The sequence below is a fragment of the Neovison vison genome, chromosome 8 (genome assembly GCF_020171115.1).
Source record: "Neovison vison isolate M4711 chromosome 8, ASM_NN_V1, whole genome shotgun sequence".
Classification (NCBI taxonomy): domain Eukaryota; kingdom Metazoa; phylum Chordata; class Mammalia; order Carnivora; family Mustelidae; genus Neogale; species Neogale vison.
The window spans coordinates 92,299,837-92,322,118 of NC_058098.1; the positions used below are offsets into that span (position 1 = coordinate 92,299,837).

Sequence of the window (22,282 nt, forward strand, 5' to 3'; positions counted from 1 at the left end):
CCGATGCGGGGCTCGATCCCAGGACTCTGAGATCATGACCTGAGCCGAAGGCAGCGGCTTAACCCACTGAGCCACCCAGGCGCCCTTCTTATTCTTTTTCTTGAGGCTGATTATCTTTTCCCTCTCTTTGTCTTTGTTGGATCTTTCTGGATTATGATACAGGAGTAGTTGGTTAACCTGAGAAAAGACACAGTGCATCCGAATTTTAGTATTAAAAATAAATAATAGCCATATTCTTTTTTTTAAGATTTTTTTAAGATTTTGTTTATTTATTTGACAGAGAGAGAGACAGCGCGCGCACAAGAAGGCAGAGCAGCAGGCAGGTGGAGAATTAGGCTCTCCTGCTGAGAGCCCAATGCAGGGGTCGATCCCACAATGCCAAGATCATGACCTGAGCCGAAGGCAGATGCTCAACCAACTGAGCCACCCAGGCCCCTCAGTATTAGCTACATTCTTCTTGTATGCTGGGCACAATTCTAAGTCCTTTACATAATTTAAGTTTCAAAACAACCCTGTGAGATGTATGTATAATGATTATTTGTGATTTTACCAGTGAGGAAACTGAGGCATAGAGAATCAACTTCCTTGCTGAACCACAGCAAATAGTTGGTATAGCTAGTCTGTCTAGCCCATTTTCTGTTCAGCAGATTATTCTGAAAAGTTTCTAAGCTGCAGAAGTTGAAGGGATAGTAAACATTCATATATTCATCTTTATTCACCAATTATTATCATTTGCCACATCTGTTTTATGTTTCTATTAAGCTTTTTTGAAGCTTTATTTGAAAATAAATTGAAAACATGGTAACTTCACTCCTCAATTCAACATCTCTCTCCTAAGAATAAGGAAAATTTTCTGCAGTAGTTATCTGTTACAGCCACACTGAATCCCTGCCTACCCCCAAACCACAAGGCAGTCAAGATTCGTGTGCTGCAGTCTCTTAAGCTAGAATAGCCCACTCTGCTTGTTTCTTCTCTTACCTTCCTGTACCTTTCGTTCATTCCTTCATTCATTGATCTGAGAAGTATGCTTTCACAATGTTAACTTATTTTGAAATGTTCAGGAAAGGAGAGTTGTCTTGTAGAATGTCCCAAAGTACATTTTGTACTTTTCTGTTTGTTTCCTTATCATTAAATACATATTGAATATTTTTGTCACAGAAACTATAAGTGACGTTTATACTTAACCGCACTGGGACACAGATACTGTCATTTTGTTCTTGCCATTGTGCTGTACTGCCTGTGTGAGGGTTATCATGGTTCTGAAGCACATTTTAAATTTGTTATGCAATGTACAGGCAGTCCGACCTCAACCCGCAGAATAGTACACATGCTTTATCTTTCTGCCCTGGGCACCAGAGACAAAAACATGTATTCTAGCAGTCAAACTAGTGAGGATCCAGAACATTATTATGACCTCTTGACTAATAAGCTCTTTTGAATCCATTAAACCAGAGATTGCCAGAAACTTAATAACATCTGTGTGTTGACAACCAGCATATTTCTAGCATTGTACATTTAAGAAAGCTAAGGCTTACTCACATTAAGTAACTGGCTTTTAGATACATGGCCATAAAATGTCAGCACCTACACTTAGACCTAGCATAGCTTAATTCCAGAGGTTTTGCTTTTAAACACCATACCGTAAAAATAGAAATTTATCTTCTTATATGGTAACAGATTGAGGAAAGTTTTTAAAAGCCTAAGTGTAAATGAAACAGAATTATCCATGTTTTGACAATTAATTATTGATGCCAGGTGATAGATACACTGGATTAAAGTTGACTTTTTTGTTCTTCATAGTTTGTCACCTTATAGTTACAATTAGATGCTTCAGGCATCATGGCTGCTATCAAAGAAGGACAAAGGGGGCAAGAGGCAAGAAGAATTTTGCCAGTGGTTTTGCGTCTGTCTCACTGTTTTGAACCTATCACTGGCTATATTTATTCCAAGAAGGTTAGGAAAGCAAATATTTAGCTTTTTTAGCCTTTGTAGTAGAGGCAGACAAGGAAAAACAAAGTTGAGAATTGTTGTTGTGTTAACCTGCTATAACAGTGTCTTAGGCAAATAGCAACAAATAAAAACTACTTTACTTTTACTGGGGTTTTGACCGGACTTCTTGCCAGGTGACTTGCTGAAAGAGATGGCTGCCTCCATTTCCTTACTTGGCTCTTCTCTTGGTTATTAAGCTTGTTTTTGAATATTAGTTGTCTTAATGATTTAATTTCCAATTTAAAAATGTTTTTAAAATTTCCAATCAGCTAACATACATACATACATTTATCTATCTATCTATCTATCTATTTATTTATTTATTTTAAGAGGGTGTGTGAGAGCCAGGGTTGGGGGTAGGGCAGAGGAAGACGGAGAATCACCACAGGCCTTGATCTTCATCATGACCTGAGCCGAAGTCAAGAGTTGGACACTTAACTAAGTTACCCAGGCGCCCCTAAATTGACCTTCAGAGTTCAGGTTCTCTAGAAAAGATGAGGAGGAAAATGTCTTCTTCTTAGTCTTCTGTGATATTACTGTTTCTTGTACTTTTTCTTTCTGTGATTACTACTTAATCTCTTAGTCGTTTGTCTTTGTCTGCTTTACTCTTCAGTGTTAGTGTGCATAATATTCTGTCCTCAGCCCTTTTTATTCCTACAAACGATCTTCTGTGTTAATCTAACACAACCCTTATACTGTATAGGCTTCTTCATGACTAGTTTTCAAATATCTCAGTCCTAATCTTTCCCCACAATTCCAGATATTTATTTCCAATTGGCCCAAAAATATTCTTGTATTCTCTTCACTTCAGAAATTATTATTGGTTCTCTGTTACTTTTTACTTATGTGCAATCTCCTTACCTGATTTCAAGGACCTCCCCCCACCCATAATTCTTTTTTATCATTTCCATGCTGCAACCAGACCAGTTCATGAAATAGAACACTTGTTTTGCCTCTCAATTCTTTTATGTATGGCCGCTGCATCAAACCTAGCTTGAACCATGCCTATTGGTAGACATAAGGGCTACTTGAAATGTAGCCTTTTCTGCGGATTTTCCCCTAATTCTTCCACCAGATGTATCTTTTCGAGGACTGCCTGGTACAGTATAAAGAGCACTGTACATGTTGTTTTGTGTAGAATGGGGTCTCCTGGAGTTCTGCAAAGTGCATGAACTGTCCTTATCTTTTAACCCCTACCTAACATGACACATATTCTATACATCTTAACACTTGTATGTGTATTGCCTGTTTTACTTTAAGAAACTTTGAAATCTTTGATGTATTGGGAATGTGTTTCTTTTCCTTGAATTGCCTACTAGAATAATGCTTTGATTATTTATTGAATTAGACACTCAAAATATCATACTTTCAAGAAAATTTTCATACTTAATATACTAATAAATTACTATGTAAACTTAGGTTTTGAACAGTCCTCCTGATGATACATTGCAGGGAAGGATTGAGACATACAGTCTCATTTTAACTGTTTATTAATACTATTTATTCTCAAAATAGGTATCCTGATTGGAATCCTGAGATCCTCCCATCAAGAAGGTAATTCTTTTTAATAGTGATATTGTTGAGACTTGATTTTCTTTTAAAAGTAAACAGGTAGGGGTGCCTGGTTGGCTCAGTGGGTTAAGCCTCTGCCTTCGGCTAAGGTCATGATCTCAGGGTCCTGGGATTGAGCCCTGCATCGGGCTCTGAGCTCAGTGGGGAGTCTGCTTCCCCCTCTTTCTCTGCCTGCCTCTCTGTCTACCTGTGATCTCTATCAAATAAATAAATAAATAAAATTTTTTAAAAAAGGTTTAAAAAAAAGTAAATAGGTGCTTTTTTAAAAAAAGGTCTTATTTTTAATTGATTTCCTATTTGATCATTTTTACTTTTATTTTAAAATTTTTTTATTTTTACTTTTAAACAGCAGATGAATGCAATAATCTCTATGAACCTTTAATTATCCCAGCTTAAATGTGATAGCTTGCCTCTCTGAACTTCCATTTTCTTTCCTTTTTTTTAGTCTTTCTGAAAATATTTCCTGCTTTTGTTATTGTTTTGTTTGTGGGGTCTTATGTTACAAATGTTTTGAAGGCTAGGAGTGGTTTTATTAAGTTTTGTATTCCTTAGGAAGTCTTATATTTAAATGTTTGCATATAAACATTTTTATATACATGCAAAATGTATATAAACTTTTTTTTTAAAAGATCCTATTTATTTATTTGACAGACGGAGATTATAATTAGGCAGAGAGGCAGGCAGAGGTAGAGGAGGATGTAGGTTCCCTGTTGAGCAGAGAGCCAGATGCAGGGCTCTATCCCAGGACCCTGGGACCATGACCTGAGCCGAAGACAGAGGCTCTAACCCACTGAGCCACCCAGGCGCTCCTGTATATAAACATTTTTGTACATTTTTTGTATATTTGTATATAAACATTTTATATATATATATAAAATGTTTGTATATAAATAAGTTTTAAACTTGTATTTAATGTTTGTACATAAAGTAACAGCAACCAAAGAAATATTTGTAGATGGCATAATCTCTCAGGGAGGAAAATATTGAAAACATTTGTTTATGTAAATCATTTCTTAAATCCTTTATATAACTTAATACTTCCAATATATAGTTGACTATAAAATGATATAGGAAGAGACCAAGAAATTGGCAGAGGGTCCTCTTCTGTATATTAGCAAAACAGGGATCCAAGCAATTTGAAGACTGAGCATCTGTTATGATTATTTTTTATTTATCTATGAGGGTGAATTGTGTCATAACAAATAGGTTTTTGTTTTAAATAAATATATACTATCAGAGTTTGATATTGTTTATAGTCTGTTGTTAAGAAGGAGCCTCTGTCATAGAAGTTAAATTTACATTAAATTGCTAAATCTTGTAATTTTCCCCCCCATACTTTATAGAAATGAAGGCAATAGAAATGAAAATGAAACTCCAAGAAGACGTTCTCATTCCCCCAGTCCTAGACATTCTAGAAGATCAAGCTCAAGTCACAGATTCCGTCGATCTCGAAGCCCTATACGCTATATATACAGACCAAGAAGTCGAAGTCCAAAAATCTGCCATCGTTTCATTTCCAGATACAGATCCAGATCCCGTTCACCATATCGAATGAAAAATCCATTTAGAGATAGTCCAAAATGCTACCGATCAGTTAGCCCTGAAAGGACATCACGGAGATCAGTGAAATCATCAGGTACACCTATGGTTATGAATAATAATACATACTACAGTATATAACATAATAAATTTACTTATTTTGACTGAATTTTTTAGGATTTTTTTGTGTTTGAATTTTTCAGTTCTGTATTTTTAGTAAGTTTGAAAACATGACATAATCTGCTGCTGTCAAGATTTAACAAAACTTGGGGTGCCTGGATGACTTAGTCGTTAAGTGTCTCCCTTTGGCTCAGGTCATGATCCCAGGGTCCTGGGATGGAGCGCCGCATTGGGCTCCCTGCCCAGCCAGAAGTCTGCTTTTCCCTCTCCCACTCCTCCTGCTTGTTGTTCCTCTCTCGCTGTCTCTCTCTCTCTCAGATAAATAAATAAAATCTTCTAAAAAAGAAAAGATCTAACAAAAGCTGATGTTTTGAGCTGTTTTTCTTAGCTCTTTTAATAAGCTATAAATGGAATTTCTGTTTTACTATATTTTAGAATTTTATGTGAAATCGACCCGCATCCCAACCTAGTCCATTCTTCCTTTTATTAACTATCAGAAGAAATGTGGAAGAGTTTATGTATCTACCTAAAATCAAATTTAAAAACCACTGATATGCCAACATCTTAGTGTGCCCATGAATTAATCTAAAAGTTTTTTTGAAATTTCTCCTATTTTCAACCTGTGTCTTAATATTGGTTAAGTGACATTTTTAGAAATAGCTCATATATGTGTTTTCTGAGATCTTTTAGAAAGGTCTCCACGACCGGGGCGTCTTCCAACTATGTGAAGCTGATTTTCCTTTATATGTTTCAACCAGAGCAATGTATCCATCAGATTGGAAGCAGAAGCAGATACGAGAATTCAGGTTTTTGGTTTTTTTTTTTTAAGATTTTATTTTATTTATTTGAGAGAGAGCAAGCATGAACAGGGGGAAGGGGCAGAGGGAATGGGAGAAGCAGGCTCCCTACTGAGTAGGGAGCCTGATGTGGGGCTCAATCCCAGGACACCGGGATTGTGACCTGAGCCAAAGGGAGATGCTTAACTGACTAAGCCACCGAGATGTCCCAAGAATTCAGGTTTTAAGCCCAACATGAAAGTGTATGGGGAAATACACAGTGGTGCTACTCATCTAATTTTTTGTTTGTTTTGGGAATTAAAGTTGTTTTTCATAAAAATGTTATTTATGCTAACACAGGAGCTTATTATTAAATGAATTAGTAAATATTTTGAAATAATTTCAGGGACACCTGGGTGGCTCAGTGGGTTAAGCCGCTGCCTTTGGCTCGGGTCATGATCCCGGGGTACTGGGATGGAGTCCCATGTCGGGCTCCTTGCTCAGTAGGGAGCCTGCCTGTCTCTCTGCCTGCTTGCGTGCTTTCTCTCTCTCTTTGACAAATAAATGAATAAAATCTTAAAAAAAAAAAAATTCAATTTCAGTTTCTTATGGTAAATATTGGTAAGTCTAACAAAATCTCTTTGGAGTCTTCGGTTTTTATTTTTATTTATTTATTTATTAAGATTATATTTATTTGACAGAGATCACAAGTAGGCAGAGAGAGGCAGGCAGAGAGAGAGGGGGAAGCAGGCTCCCCATTGAGCAGAGAGCCGGATGTGGGGCTCGATCCCAGGACCCCGGGATCATGACCTGAGCTGAAGGCAAAGGCTTTAACCCACTGAGCCACCCAGGCACCCCTAGAGTCTTCCGTTTTTAAAAGTGAAAATGGATACTGAAATCAAATGTTTGAGGACCGTTGGTATAAGATAAGATCATGAGTGAAGAATTAAAGACTGAGAATTGTTTTGTGTATATTTGATTCCTGTCTGGCTTGACAGTGGCTCTGTGTGATAAATATTTGGGCAATTAAGGAGTTATTCTTTCTTTAATAATGTGATTTTATATTATAAAATAATGTGGTTTTCATCTTAAGTTCTTTTCTGTTGAAGTTGCATTTATGTCCTTTTTACTAGATAGAAAAAAAGCATTAGAAGATGTAGTACAACGATCTGGGCATGGGCCAGAATTCAATAAACAGAAACATCTTGAAATAGTTGATAAAGGACCTTCACCGGCCCCAAAGCCTAAAATGGGCAGTGGATCAAAGGCATCAATTAAATCTACAAACCTTGCAAAGAGTGATGCAAATTTAGGGGGACATTCTGTTCGTTACAAAGCCAAGAATATTGAAGATGACACCTCATCAGAATGTAAACCAGTGTCTGAAAAACCTGTTTCTCTCCAGCGTAAGGTCAGTAGTTTGTTAATGTAAGTGTGTACATACATGTGTCATTATAATACAAAAAAGTTGTTTGAATTTTTTATTTTCATATTTTAAAAGTTTGAAATCGTAACTTGTTGAATTATGTTGATTTGGAATATTTTATTGATTGTGCTTATGAATTTAGAAAAAGTCCATTAAGTCAAAATCTTGTAACTTACAAATCCTAGCAGTTTGGCATTCAGTGTATCAAAAGTGAGAACATTCTGATGGTTTGTTTTTGGCTAACCACACAGGCAGGTTGTTGTGATGAGTTTGCTATCCGGTGGGGGAAGTGAATGTAATCACACCAGCAACATTAATGATTTTTTTGTCATCTTTGTCAGTAAGCTGTAAAAGTGAGTCTTTACTGAGAATTGACCATTTTTAATCTACTTTTTACTTTTTTGCAGTATAGTTCAGAAGTCAAATACTCTCTTGGCCAATATAGAATAGCCTTTTTTCTATTACTGATTTATTAATATATTTTGACTGTAACCTGCTAGTTAAAATACTCAGAGGTATTGTTCTACATAAAGCATCTTGAGAACATTAGAACAGTTGCCAGTGTTTAGGCAGATTATCAGATGTTTAATGTAATATTAACAAGTCTTCAGGTATTTAGGTATATATTACTCTTAACATTGTCTAAATATTTTCAACAGCTATAAATCCTTGCCTTTAAAGAGCTTATATTTAGACGGATAAAATAATCAACAATAATCAACAATAATACACTTAAAATAATCAACGTGTAATTACGCAGTTTTGAAGAGTGTTAGGAAGAAATTTTAGTACAGAGAAGATTTTGAAGAGTCTAAATTAATCTATACTATTCATTTTGTTTCAAAACTCTAGGTGGTGGCAGTGGAACTTTTTTTTTTAAGTCAGTTTTTATACAGTTGATAAACTTGGTATTATAGGAAATTCGGATTTTATACATGCTATATATAAGTTTTGAAAATAGTATACCTCTATTTAGAGATCATCGCAGCTTACAAAATACAAAGTGCACAAAGCTGTAGTTTTATCTTTCTTAGTGATGGGCCATGTAGATTCATGTAGAAAAGTATTCTTCAGTGGTTTTGGACCATTCCATAGGTCTTGTTTGTTACAGAATGCTTCTAAACAGAAAAGAGCATCTATGATTGTGTTACCAGTAAGCTCTGATCACTGTTAGGGTCGAATGGTAAAATATAAAACCTATCTTTTTCTATTTTATTTAGCATTTAAAAATTTTTTAAATTGTGCTAACATATTTAGAGAAGGCTGTTTCAAGGACATAGCTTAATGGCAGAAATTATATTGGGCATTATTATTTTTGTACTTCATGGCTTAATTTGGCTTATTTTTAATTTCCTTTCATTCAAAAATAGCTTCGGAAGGACCAGTCTTCACATTATGGTTCAGTTCTTCTTATATCTGAATTACCAGAGGATGGCTGCACTGAAGAAGATATTAGAAAAATATTTCAACCATTTGGAAAAGTTAATGATGTCCTCGTTGTTCCTTATAGGAAAGAAGTGAGTCAGTCACTCTGTTCTAAAAATACATACAAAGTTACTACATTATAAAGTCTGGTTATTACTTTATGAAGATCTTTTAGCACTTTTTGCTTCAAATGTAATTGTTAATTGAGAGTTAATGTAAATGCTTGGATTCCAGTGAATAAGGTCCCCAAATACCATTTTATATCTTTTAGAACAGGAGTTGGCATACTTTTTCTGTAAAGGACCAGATAGTAAATACTTCAGGCTTTGTATGCCATAGGATTGTAGCTATTCAGTTCTGCCATTGTAGTACAAAGGCAGCCAAAAATATACTAATGAATGGGTATGGCCGTGTTCAAAAAAACCATTTGCAAAAACAGGTGGCAGGTTATAGTTTGCTTTCCAATTCTTTAGCATACTGGTTAAGATGATGCTAAAAAATGATTTTGTTGTACAGTATTTTTTACATGTGGATTATATATAGTCCTGTAACTCAACATGGTAAAGTTCATCAGAATTATGAACAACTCCCATACTAAGAAAAAGATAAAATTGTGAGACAAAATGGGAATGTAGTTGGTAGTGTTCTTTATTTCAGTAAGCCTTAAAAATGTCAGGTTTACAGCAACTAAGGCCAAATCCTGTCTTTTCTCCATTTATTCCATGAGTCCTGCCTTCCTATTTCTCATTGTTCATGAGCCTGCCATGGGCCCTTGTTTCCCCTCTTCTTATCTTGGTAATGGTACAGAAATTCTATAAGGTTAAATGTCCATTTCATGTATGAAAACTAACCCTAGAGATCAAGTGACAACGTAGCAAAACAAAAAGATGTAAAAGCAACCAGGACTTGAGGTAATTTCATAGTTTTATGTTCCACAAAAAGTACTGAGGCATGCAGAGAGTTTTGAGTTAGATTTTTGACCAAAAATGTAATACATTTTATTTAGGCTTACTTGGAAATGGAATTTAGAGAGGCGGTTACTGCAGTCATGAAGTACATTGAAACAACACCTCTTCTGATAAAAGGGAAAAATGTGAAAATATGTGTTCCAGGAAAGAAAAAACAGGTAAACCGGATTTAGATCAAACGTGTCTCATTATTGTTAATTAAGTTTGACTTTATAAAGTATGATACATATAGAAATATGCATTGAACATAAATGTTCACTCAGTAGATTGTATGCATATGGATTAAAATACATTGAAATTAACAACTTTATATCTACATAAATAGCACTACAAACAATGTTAAATGGCAAGCAGTAGACTAGGAGAAGATGCTTAACAAAATAAGCAAACATCTCCGAAATGTACCTAGGTCACAAAAAAACATTGAGAACATCCTGGAAGCCCCTTGCATACTTCTTCTGAATCCTTATACCCTCCATTCTGCCCAAAAGTAACCCCTAACTTGATTTCTAATACCATAGTTGAGTTTTGCCTGTTTGGAACTCTAAATAAACAGAATTACAGTGTATATATTCTTTTGAACCTTTTGCTTCCTTAGAAATATTACTGTTTATTAATTTAGTCTTTCTAGATCATTTTTTATGGTTCAGTTTATAAATTTATTGATGTCTATAGAAGTACTTCAATATCAGTAAGTTTTACTTTGTGTATGAGTGTTCTTTTCAGGTAATTATTGTATTTGCTGAAGAATGTCTACTTTAAAAGGGTTTTGTAGTATACTTTTTTTTTTGACAGACAGATCACAGGTAGGCAGAGAGGCAGGCAGAGAGAGAGAGAGAGGAGGAAGCAGGCTCCCTGCTGAGCAGAGAGCACAATGTGGGGCTCAATTCCAAGACCCTGGGATCAAGACCTGAGCCCAAGGCAGGAGCTTTAACCCACTGAGCCACCCAGGTGCCCCTGTAGTACACATTTTTTCAGTCAGCAATTTGATTTGGAGATCTAACCATGTTTGTACATACAGGTTTTCCTCCTCCTTCCTAACTCCTGTGTGGTATCATTTTGTATGAATATACCACAGTTATTTTACCAGTTCCGTATGGATGTGATATTTAGGTTATTTCTAATTTTTCACTACTGTGTTAATTTCCTTGTATATGGCTTTTACAGGCCTTATGCATTTATGGTACTATTTTTTTTTTTATGGTACTATTTTAAAAGAGATATCTACAGTGGAATTACTGGGTTGCAGAACATGCAATAATACCAGATCTCCTGTTAAATAGCTATAAGAATGTAGTTTGATAATAATGAGAGGACTGGTGTTTCTGTGTTATCCACAATATCTAAGATTTGCAGTTTAAAAATCCAGTATGTAAAATATGTTATCGAGCTTTAATTTGCATTTTCCTGATTATTATTAAACTTCAGTATCTTAATATAATAGCTATTACTGTATTAATGAGTTGTATAAAGCTTTTCCCATCTTTCTATTGGGTTATTTACCTTTTTAAAAAAAGCTTAATTTGAATGTGTTCATGATTTTCGATACCAATTTTATATTACTTATGAGAAATATTTTCTTCCAGTATGTTGTTTATGTGTATATCCATATATAAAGTTTTTGATTTCAGTGTACTCAAGTTGTTTTTTTCCTCTCTTAATAGCTTCTGCTTTTTTTCTTTTGTCTTTAGAAGACCTTCTCTATACCAGTGCCCAAAAGATATAATTCCATTATTATTTTAATCTATAAGTTGTGGTTAATGTGTTATTGAGATCAATACTATTTCTAAAGTGGATAACCAACTAGTGCAACACCATTTATACCTAACTGGTTCTTCCCCATTGATTTCAAAAGCTATCTTTATGTGTATAAGTTACCCTATACACATAGATCTCTATCAGACTATTGTTAGATGAGTCCGTTTATTTCTATTATAATACTATGTAATTTCAGTTCTTATGTTATTATAATTTTACATAATTGCCTATCTTTCCAGTAGAATTCTTTTTCTTTGTTCTTTATTTAAAATTTATTTTGAAAAAATAAAATTTATTTGGGGCATCTGGGTGTCTCAGTTGGTTAAGCATCCAACTCTCGGTTTTGGCTCAGGTTCTGATCTCAGGGTCCTGAGATCAAGCCCCACGTTGGGCTCCATGCTCAGCGTTAAGTCTGCTTGGAATTCTTTCCCCTTCCCTTCCCCCACCCATGCTCCTCTTCTGCTCATGCTCTCGTGTACACACACATGCATTCTCTATCTATAAATTTATTTATCTATATGTAGATAAATCTTTTTAAAAATTTTTATTTTGGTTAATCTTGAACATTTACTCCTGCTGTTGGTTTTAGAATCTGTTTAAGTTCTCTGAAAAATCTTATTGGGAGTTTCATATTGTATTGAATTTATATTTATGATTTATAATACTCTTTCTGTTCAGAAGCAGGGATTGTCTCCATTTATTTAGATTTCATTTAGTGTCTTTCCATAACGTTCTTTTGTAATGTTTCCACAGTGTACATTTTGGAGGAGATGTTAAGTTTCTTTCTTACTGATATATTTATTTGTGTATATCATAATTACTACTTAAGTCACTATTCCATAAAGGATCTATATTTTTTATTTCATTTATGCTCTCTGGTTAGTTACTACTAGAGTAACCCATGATCCTAGGTTACATCTATTACGTGCCATCTATTTATTTCCATTGTCCTGATGTAAATAATGAGTTTTATGGTAACCCTAGTTATTAACAATTTTATCACTTAGGATTTCTTATCTTTTCAACTAGCAGAAACTTCACCAGTGGTTTATGAAAGGAATAAGAGGTTTATTTATATCATAATAGGAAATCTATAGGTAGGTGGCCCATGGCTGGTGAAGCAGCTCCATAATATCAGGAACCCAGGCTTTTTGTTTTTTTGATTCACCACCTTTATGTACTTTTCACCCTCGGTTGTGAGATGGTTGCTGTACTTTCTAGCATCATTTTTATCTTCCTAGCAAAAGGAAAGGAAAAAGAAATAAAAGCAAAAAGGGATTTTGATTTTTTAAAAAGATTTTTTAATTTATATTTTTGTGGAAGAATGAGTTCCTCAGCAACTTTTACCTACATTTGATTTACCAGAACAGTGACATGCAACCTTCTCTAGTTGCAGAGGAGGCTAGGGAGAAGCAAGAATTTGAATGTATAATTTAAGAATGTAAGCTTTATCCTGTAGACAGTTAAATTTTAATCAAGGTTTTGAATAGAGCTATGATGCAAAATGGATAGGTTAAATAGATTCATTTGGGAGTGAGCTGCAGAATGAATTAGGCAAATGACTGAAGAAGGCAAAGAAAGCAAGCTTAGCAGAGTGATTAAAGGGGAGAAGAGAAAAAAAACAATGAAGTCCATTTAGAAGACTCATCTAGCCAGCCAGCTTATTGTAACGATAGTAATGGTTTCAGGTAGGTTAGTATACTTGAGATAGGAAGGAGAAATAATAGCTTAAACCAGTTACTATCAAGCAAGACCTGACTGATAATTAAATTTTGGAACCAGGGAGAAAGTCATTCTTTTTTAATATTGAAAAGTTTAATCTGGGAACATGGATGAATAAGGATACATCTAGGTTATTAGAATATTTTAGTCAGATTAAAATAATTCTCTTTGATAACGTTTTGGTAAGGTAGCAACAGGAGTCCAGAAAGAGCCAGCCATATTTACTATTTTGATTTTCATAGTAATGAACAGGGGAAGCTGTCAGCCCTATAATCTAGAAAACATGCCATCTATGTGTCAAAAATTTGATAATTCTTCAACTAAATATAGTTTGGATGGGGCTAACTCAATGACCTCTCTGTTGTAATCAAGTAGCCTTCCTAGGGACTAATGGGAGGAGAACCCATAGAGAACTCCAGCCATAGCTGTTTAAGATTGGAAGTGTACAGATAACCTTTGCCTCTTATTACAGTGGAAGACATCAGATTTCCTTGCCAGAGCAAGCCAAAAATAGACTGGGAACCCAGACTAGGAACAAAGGCAGTGCTGTAGCTTTCTTGGCCCAGATCTTAATTTTGGCACGAATAGTCAAACTAAGACAAAACGTTTCTGCCCACATTTGATACTTCATGTTAGGACTGTCTTTGACTCTGGCTTTGATTCAAAGTATAGTCTCTCCATTTGGCTATTTCTTCAAATCAATAAGGAAATGTTACAGAAAAGGTGAAAATTTCTCACATCCCTGTATTTAAACCTGAAGGATTAAAATACGAATCTGCACAACTCTAACAAACTGAATTACCTTTTCTTTAATTATAAGCCAGTATAGACCTCAATTCTTAGTACTGATTTTTAGCCATTTTTGAGCTACCTTCACTACCAGCACTACCAAGAATCTGATGAAAGCAAGCATTTTTTTTTTCCCCTTAGAAATGGATAGTAGTCCATACTCCCAAAATTGTCTTTAATGGAGCAGGACACTTGATTTTCTGTTGAAACTGTGAAATAGTGCTGCAGCTCAGCTCTACAAAAACAAAATGAAAACAACACTTTTCAAATTTTAATTTGGTATTTTCAGCAAGATTCATGGCAACATTATATCTAAAAGCCAGAGTCGACAGCTAAGATCCAGGAAGATTGCATGGAAATGAAAACAATGCTGGGAAACAGTTATCAGTGGTTTGAACATTATAGAAAAATCTAATGAGTAAAGAAATAAAACCAAAGAATTCATCGGATGAGAGTTTAATTTCATTATAACTGAAAACTTTTTTTAAAAATCTGTTATATATGTCGGGCATTGTGGTATCTGCAGAAGATAGAGTGATGAGCAGGACAGATGGGCTCTCATTCTTGGAGCTTATGGTCTATTAGTGATAAAGAGGAAAGACTTGGTGGATATATTCGGGAGACTCCATTTGCATATAACTGAAATTCCAGAAAGCGGACACCACTTTAATACTGTTGAAGATTTTTAATTTTATAATTATGCAGGGGCAGCCTGTAGTAAGAAGATTTTTAATTTTATAATTATGCAGGGGCAGCCTGTAGTAACTCAGGAAGAAACAGTTTAGGTATGAAAAGGAATAGTCTAGTCTTAGCAGAGGAACACATTCTCAAGGTTAAATGGAAGAAAGATCAGTTCTTTGTAGTTCATTAATTCCATCTTTTACTATTGATCTACATTTTCTTATCACTGTCTATAAAAATACTTCAAATAATACCATGACATTTCAGGATCTAATTGCTATTACCCTGGCCCAGTGTGTCATCATTTTTTCTTTGTTACTACAGTAGCATCACGACAATATTGTCCTTTTCTCCTTGCCTTTTCACTCACTTTGACTGTATTTCAAGATAGAACCAGATTGATCTTGTCATTCCTAGACTCAGAACCTTTCATTACACTCAGAGGAAAAACCAGTACTCAAAATGGCTTGAGTTTACACCACCATTCCACCCACACTCTACCCCGTAACCACCACATACCTATTTCTCTCCTCTATTTCCTACCCAAGCATCCTTTGTACTTTTTTTTTTTCTTAAAGATTTTATTTGTTTATTTGACAGAGAGGGAGAGAGAGATCACAAGTAGGCAGAGAGGCAGGCAGGGAGAGAGGGGGAAAGCAGTCTCCCCACTGAGCAGAGAGCCTGATTCGGGGCTCCATCTCAGGACCCTGAGATCATGACCTGAGCTGAGGGCAGAGGCTTAACCCACTGAGCCACCCAGGTGCCCCACATCCTTTGTACTTCTAAACAAGCTAATAGGCATGGATCTCATTAAGTTTTCTGTAGTTGCTGTTCTTCTGTCTGGAATGCTCTAAACACAGGGAATGGTTTGGTTTGCTCTCTTACCTCTTTCAGCTGTTTGCTCATATATCACCTTTTCAGTGAGACTTGTATAACAGACTTATTGATAGTTGCTCCTCATTCCCCAATAAGAGCAATTCCGTTTTCTTTCTCTTTTAGTTTTTTCCATAGTACTTGTTGCTAACAGACATAGTATGTATGTATTTTTAAATTTCCTTGAGGTCTTTTTTTCCTTACCTCTTGAAGTTATTTATTTATTTACTGAAATTAATATTATATTATTATTTAATTATATATAATTAACATATAATTATATTATAATAATTATTATTTATTACTGAAATATTTATTATTTATTTACTGCTCCTCTCCAGTGCCTAAAATTGTGCTTGACAATTGGTGAATAGCCAGTAAATATATGTCAGATTGTTCTGAATCTCATAATAATGTTTTTATTGTATTTCTTTATGCTTGTGTTTTCTAAAGTGCCGTTTATAATTGGGGAAGGAACTAAGATTTTCTTTTTCAAAATCTTTTTCTTTCATAGAACAAAGAGTTGAAGAAAAAGACCTCAGATTCAAAGAAAGCATCTGCAGCTTCTTTAAAGTAAGTAATTCCATGATTTCATATGCAGGAATGAATGTGCATATGAATGAAAACTTCAAAATTTTTATACAATTGCATTATTTATAAATTTATTATCCTGACTCCAGTTTAAATGGACTCCAGCTTTAATTCAGTTGTTCAAATTGAATTAAATTAAACTTTATTCTTTAAAATTTTAATTTAAGTAATTTAAGTAAGCTCTGTACCCAACATGGGGCTTGAACTCATTACCCTGAGATGAGGAGTTTCATGCCCTACATACTGATCCAGGCAGGCATCTCTAAGCTTTTTTAGACTTAAGCTTTTGCATTCTTAGAAGTTTTAGAACTTGGAATTTCAGTCTTTGCCTAATTTTTTCTTCTTTCAAATAGAAAAGATATAGATGCTTCCAAAGCTGTTGAAACTATGACTCCAGCTTCTGCCAGTAAGTTGTTACTTTTAATACTCCTCCAAATAAGTATATTTTGTCAGTTTACTAGAAACTTCTTGCAAGATGATGCTAGGAAACCATTATTGTGCTTTAATAGAAGGGAACAATATTGGTCCCTATATTAAGCTAGAAGACTCAGTGAGATAGTATATGTAAAATACCTATTATAGTTCCATAAGTAATCTCTGTTAAGGTTAATTTTGTCATACTTTCATCTCGTACCAGTAAGACAAAACATACAAAAACAAAGCTTGTTAAGGTTGCTTGTTTAGTCTCCTTTTATTTTTAAAGTTTGCTGAGAGCCCAAAGGTGAACAAAGAAGACCAAAAAGAAATCAGTTGTTACACTCATGTGTTAAAGTTGTTTCTTTATACTCAGGAAAACATTGTGGGTCTTTATTATGAATCTAGCTAAGTGAATTTCTATACAGTTTTGATAAACTGAATTTTCTCTTTCCATTTAGGGTTGGAAAGAAGTTACTGCAAAACAAATACTCTTAAGTTTAAGAAGAGATAGCTTGATAGGGAAGGATGAGACAGAAAAGCTAAAATAAAGTAGATATAAACTATATTTAGAAAGTTAAATTGTTTTGTATGTTCTCTTTTGGAAAGACAGGTGTATAGTGAGTTCTGGATTTCTATTCAGCAATCGGTGTGTGTGTATGTATGGGGAAGGAGGGATAGAGAGAAGTTAGGGAGATGATACAACAAAGGTAACAGAATTGGGGAATCACTTCATAGAAGTTTTTGAAGCGTGCTGGGAAGTTTTTGATTTGACTTCATTAATAGCATTTCTCAAAATATGTGTGTGAGAGACTAATTCCTAAAAGATGTTTTGGATCAGATTTGTATTATAGCTTCTTTTTCTTTTTTTTCCTTAAAAAAAATCCCCAGAACACATTTCGATTATGAAGTCTTGAAGGAGAGAAACCTATTTAGCTTTATGTAACTCATTATTCATGAAGCTTGGCTTAGGGTGCTTGCCATTTTTCCTTTGTAAGATTTAGTACAGACTCTGGGAAATTGCCATCGGGAATAAAGAACCATTAATTGTTTAGGATTTTTATGTAGATTGGACAAAGGGAGAGTGAAAAATCCTGTTGAAGCAGCTCTTTCTGCCCATGGATCCTGATCCCAATGCTTGAATAAAATCACTTTTTTGCACAAAAAAAAAAAAAAAAGAGAAAAGAGAAAAGAAAAATCTTACTGAGAAAACACAGTTAGGTTCACTTTAAGGTAACAGGGACTGAATATAAAAATGTTAATTAAAATGGTGTGAGAAGGTAAAATCTGAATGTTTATTCTATAGAATGTTCTAGTGGATAAAATATAAAATTAAAACAATTTAAAATTTTCAACGTTTCAGGCCAGGTAGTTTTTACTAGAAGAGTGTGGTGATATTGATTATATCTATGTAACAGGAAAACTTAGATGCAGTGATTTCTTTGAGAAAAACCATGAACTCAGATTTCAACATTGATGAATTTCAGATCTCAAAAACTTACCTAGTGGAGATATCCTTAGGTCAGCCAGTCAATGGATTTGAAAGTGGGATACTTTAGAAATTGTTAAGTTTAAGGTCTAGATTTTGGGAGTGGGCCTAACATAATAAAAGCAGTGAGTAGGGGAGAAGCACTTCAAGGCAAATATGCCCTCCCTTCTAAAAGAAGTGTAGAAAGACAGAGAGGCTGGTGAATAGGGTGGAGAAAGTGTCCGGTGAGAAAGCAAAGGGTGCATGATTTCTTTTTTGAGATCAGCAATGTGAGATTGAGTAGTGACAAGTCAGTTAGGATAGTTTTAATTTATTTTTTAGAGAGAGGAAGAGTGCACACACATGGGTGCCCACGACTTAGCAAGAAAAAGGAGGGGTAGAGGGGAAGGGAGACTGAAGCGGACTCCACACTGAGAGTGTGGAGCCCAGCATGGGGCTTGATCTTGGGACTCTGAGATCACAACATGAGTGGAAATCAAGGGTCAGACACTCAACCAACTGAGGCACTTAAGTTCCCCTAATTAGGTAGTTTTAAAGACTTTAGCTATATGCACAGATAAGCAAGGATGAAGAGAAGTACACGAAGGAGGCAAAAGTATAATTTGATCAAAAAGAGAAACTTTAGGACCGTTACCTATCACTAGTTAAAAAGAAAGAATACTGAGCATCTACTATATCCTCATAATTGGATGTACTTTTTTTTTTTTTAAAGATTTTATTTATTTATTTGACAGACAGAGATCACAAATAGGCAGAGAAGCAGGCAGAGAGAGAGGAAGGGAAGCAGGCCCCCTGCTGAGCAGAGAGCCCGATGTGGGACTCGATCCCAGGACCCTGAGATCATGACCTGAGCTGAAGGCAGCGGCTTAACCCACTGAGCCACCAAGGCGCCCAAATTGGATGTACTTTTTAAAGTGTTAGGATACATCAGTAAACCAGTAGGCAAGATCTCTATATCCAAGTAGCTTATATACTAATTTGAGGTGACATGATATATAGTAAATAACTTGTTTTATAAAGTGAAAAGTGTTATAACAGGAGAAAGGAGATTCAGGGTTAATTTGGAGTTTGAATTTACTATTTAGAATAAAATAATGATTTGTTAAAAAGTAGAGTCTTCTAAGGGGCCTAATCTATGCCAGGTGACAGAAAACAAGGGGAAGAAACTTGCCATTGGTTACACTAACACTAGGAAATTTACATTATCTTTCTTAATCTTTCAAATTACCTCATTTTGTAGATAAGAAAACAGATTCAGAGATTAATAACATACTCAAGGTTAAATGACTTCCTTGGAGTAAGAATTCAGATCTAAAACTATGGTTTCAAAGCTTTTCACCTATTTTAAGCTATCTGAGAATGAAAACTTGTTTTGTTTTTTTTTTTAAAGCGTAGTTTTTTGTTTTGTTTTGTTTTGTTTTAAAGACCCTATTTATTTGACAGAGAGAGAGAGAGAGAGATCACAAGTAGGCAGAGAGAGGGGGAAACAGGCTCCCTGCTGAGGCTCGATCCCAGGACCCTGAGATCATGACCTGAGCAGAAGGCAGAGGCTTAACCCACTGAGCCACCAAGGCGCCCTGAAAACTTGTTCTTAATCTCCTTTGATTGCTCTTTTATCTTCTTTTAATGGTTTTCCTAAATGTCTGTTCCTCTTAAGTCATACTTGTCTTCCTGATTTTATCTTCGTACAGCATTAGGGACCAGTGACATCTTACATACATGTACAGACCTCTACTCCCTCAAGTTAACTCTTATTTTCTTATGTTACCTAACAGTTACCAGTCATCATCCAATGTAGAAATTGTAAGTAATCCTTTCCCTGGCTTTTCTCTTCTGTCCTATCTAGTTCATATTTAAACAACATCCTTCCTCTTTTCATCCATTCAGTGGCTGATTCAAATACTTCTCTTTCAGATCTACCTCAGGCTATGTCTTTTGCCTTTCCTTCATCACACCGTTAATTGTTTTATGTTTGAATTTTGCAAATAGCCTCCTGACTGGTATTTTTACCAGCTTCATTATTCACACTGATCTCTTTAAGGCAGATCTGATTATTCTGCTCTTAGTGACCTATAGGAGAAAGTCCAGATTCTTTAGCATTGAATTAATGACTCTTTACCCTTTGTCCCAGGTTCCTTTTTAATGTTTTGTTACCTTTATGCTGTCTGTTTGTTTGGAATTGTCTGAATTCCAGTTTACTTCAGTAAGCTCTTACTGTGTACCTACTTGGTAGGTACCAGGCCTTATGCAAGGTACTGAAGATAGAATGTCTTTTAAGACTCCTTTTTTTGGGGTGGAGTTGGAGCAAATTCTAGTTTATGTTTTAAGGCCCATCTCAGATATAATTTCTTTGTGATATCTTCCCTAGCTCACCTAGGCAATTAGAAACTTTCAGTTCCCTTCTAGTGATACTGAATACATTGAGTCATGGTATTAGTAGTTTGCTTAGAAGTCTCTCTCTTTCACTTGGCTGGGTAAGGGAATATTTTATTTTTCCATTCCTTAAATGTAGTGTAAGGGTTAGTAAGTATTTGTAGGAGGAAGAATACAGGGGGCACTCAAACTAAGTTTGTATTGTTATAACTGAACCCATGGGTAAACATAGCCCAAATTTTCTGATTTGTCATCCTTGGTTTAATTATTTTTCTTTCTATAAGATTTTATTGGTTTCTTTCTTTCTTTCTCTCTCTTTTTTAAAATAAATGTATCTTACCTTTATATTTTCCAATTCCCAGATGAAAATAACTTTCTTTTAGGGAACAAAGCAGATGAACAAATGGAAAAAAGAGACAAACCAAAAAACAGACTCTTGACTATAGAGAACAAATAGATGGTTACCAGAGGAGAGGTATGTGAGGGGTTAGGTGAAATAGGTGAAGAGGATTAAGAGTACACTTAATCTTGGTGAGCACTGAGTAATATATGGAACTTCTGTATTATATACCTGGAACTAATATGACACTGTATGTTAACTACACTGGAATTAGACATTTTTTTAAAAGTGACTTTCTTTAAGTCCTTTATTCCTCCATTTAGAGCATTCTGCCCAAATAGTTCCCATGTATGAGTTCCACCAAACCTTTAAGGAATTAATAAATCTATTTCTATTTCAGCTATTCCATGACATTTAGAGAAAAGGAATATTTTCTTTAAAAAGGGGGGTGGAGAGAAGGAAACAGGAAAAAGCAGGTTAATAGGGACATCAGATGCTGACTACTGTATGCCTCTCAGAAAGGATAAACTAAGAAAATGGTGGCACCAAATGTTATTGAAGATGTGGAGAAACTTGTACATTGATGTTGGGAATTTAAAATGGTACAGATAAGAATATTGCAGGTTTGTTTGTTTGTTTTTTTCCTTAAGTTTATTTATTTAAGTAATCTCTGCCCTCAGTGTGAGGCTCAAATCATAACCCCAGGATCAAAAGCTGCATGTTTTATTGACTGAGCCAGCCAGGCACCCTGAGTATTGCAGTTTTTTAGTTTTTGGTTTTTGGTTTTTTTAAACAAAATTAAGTGTGTTATTACCATAGGACCCAGCAGTTACACTCTTTGGGCATTTATCCTAGATGGATGAATTACATTTACACAAAACCTGTTCATGCAAAAACCTCTGTATGCATGTTTTCATCTTTATTTATAGTAGCTGGAAACTGGGAACAGGGCAGATGTGCTTCAGTGGGTGAATGGTTAAACTGTGATGTATCTGTAGCATGGGATACTACTTGGCAATGAAAAGGCACAAATTATTGATAGATGAAACACTTGGATGGATTGCAGAGGAATTACGCTGAATGAAAAAAAAATCTCAAAAAAACCCAAGCTTTTTTTATACAGCATTGTAGAAATGTTAAAGCTGTAGAGTTAGAGAATAGACAAGTGGTTGTTGGGTTGAAGAGGAGGGAGACAAGTAGCTGTTGCTGTAATCCTTGTGAGGATGGAGCTATTCTGTATTGTGATCAGTGGTCATAGCAGTCTACACATCTATAATAAAATTTTATAGCACTAACTATACATTAATGAGTATGTAAAACTGCGGAAATGTTGGTAGAGTGTATTAGTTTTGTTTGTAACATAGTACGTAGTTATGCTAAATATTACCATTAGAGGAAACAGGGTGAAGCGTATGGTATTCTTCCCAATTATTTCTT

General features: G+C 35.0%; 1 protein-coding gene across 4 annotated transcripts in view; it reads left to right on the forward strand.

Annotated features, from left to right (window-relative positions):
- The window catches only part of ZNF638 (zinc finger protein 638), a 68,200-nt gene that overhangs the window by 9,354 nt on the left and 36,564 nt on the right, over positions 1-22,282 (forward strand). For 3 of the 4 annotated variants that reach the window (XM_044261344.1, XM_044261340.1, XM_044261343.1), the window contains exons 3-9: positions 3,505-3,543; positions 4,905-5,197; positions 7,130-7,407; positions 8,793-8,939; positions 9,854-9,973; positions 16,153-16,211; positions 16,583-16,635. In XM_044261344.1, coding sequence (XP_044117279.1) covers positions 3,505-3,543; positions 4,905-5,197; positions 7,130-7,407; positions 8,793-8,939; positions 9,854-9,973; positions 16,153-16,211; positions 16,583-16,635 — 989 coding nt within the window. The remainder of the gene's footprint in view (positions 1-3,504; positions 3,544-4,904; positions 5,198-7,129; positions 7,408-8,792; positions 8,940-9,853; positions 9,974-16,152; positions 16,212-16,582; positions 16,636-22,282) is intronic. The other variant, XM_044261341.1, reaches the window with a different exon arrangement.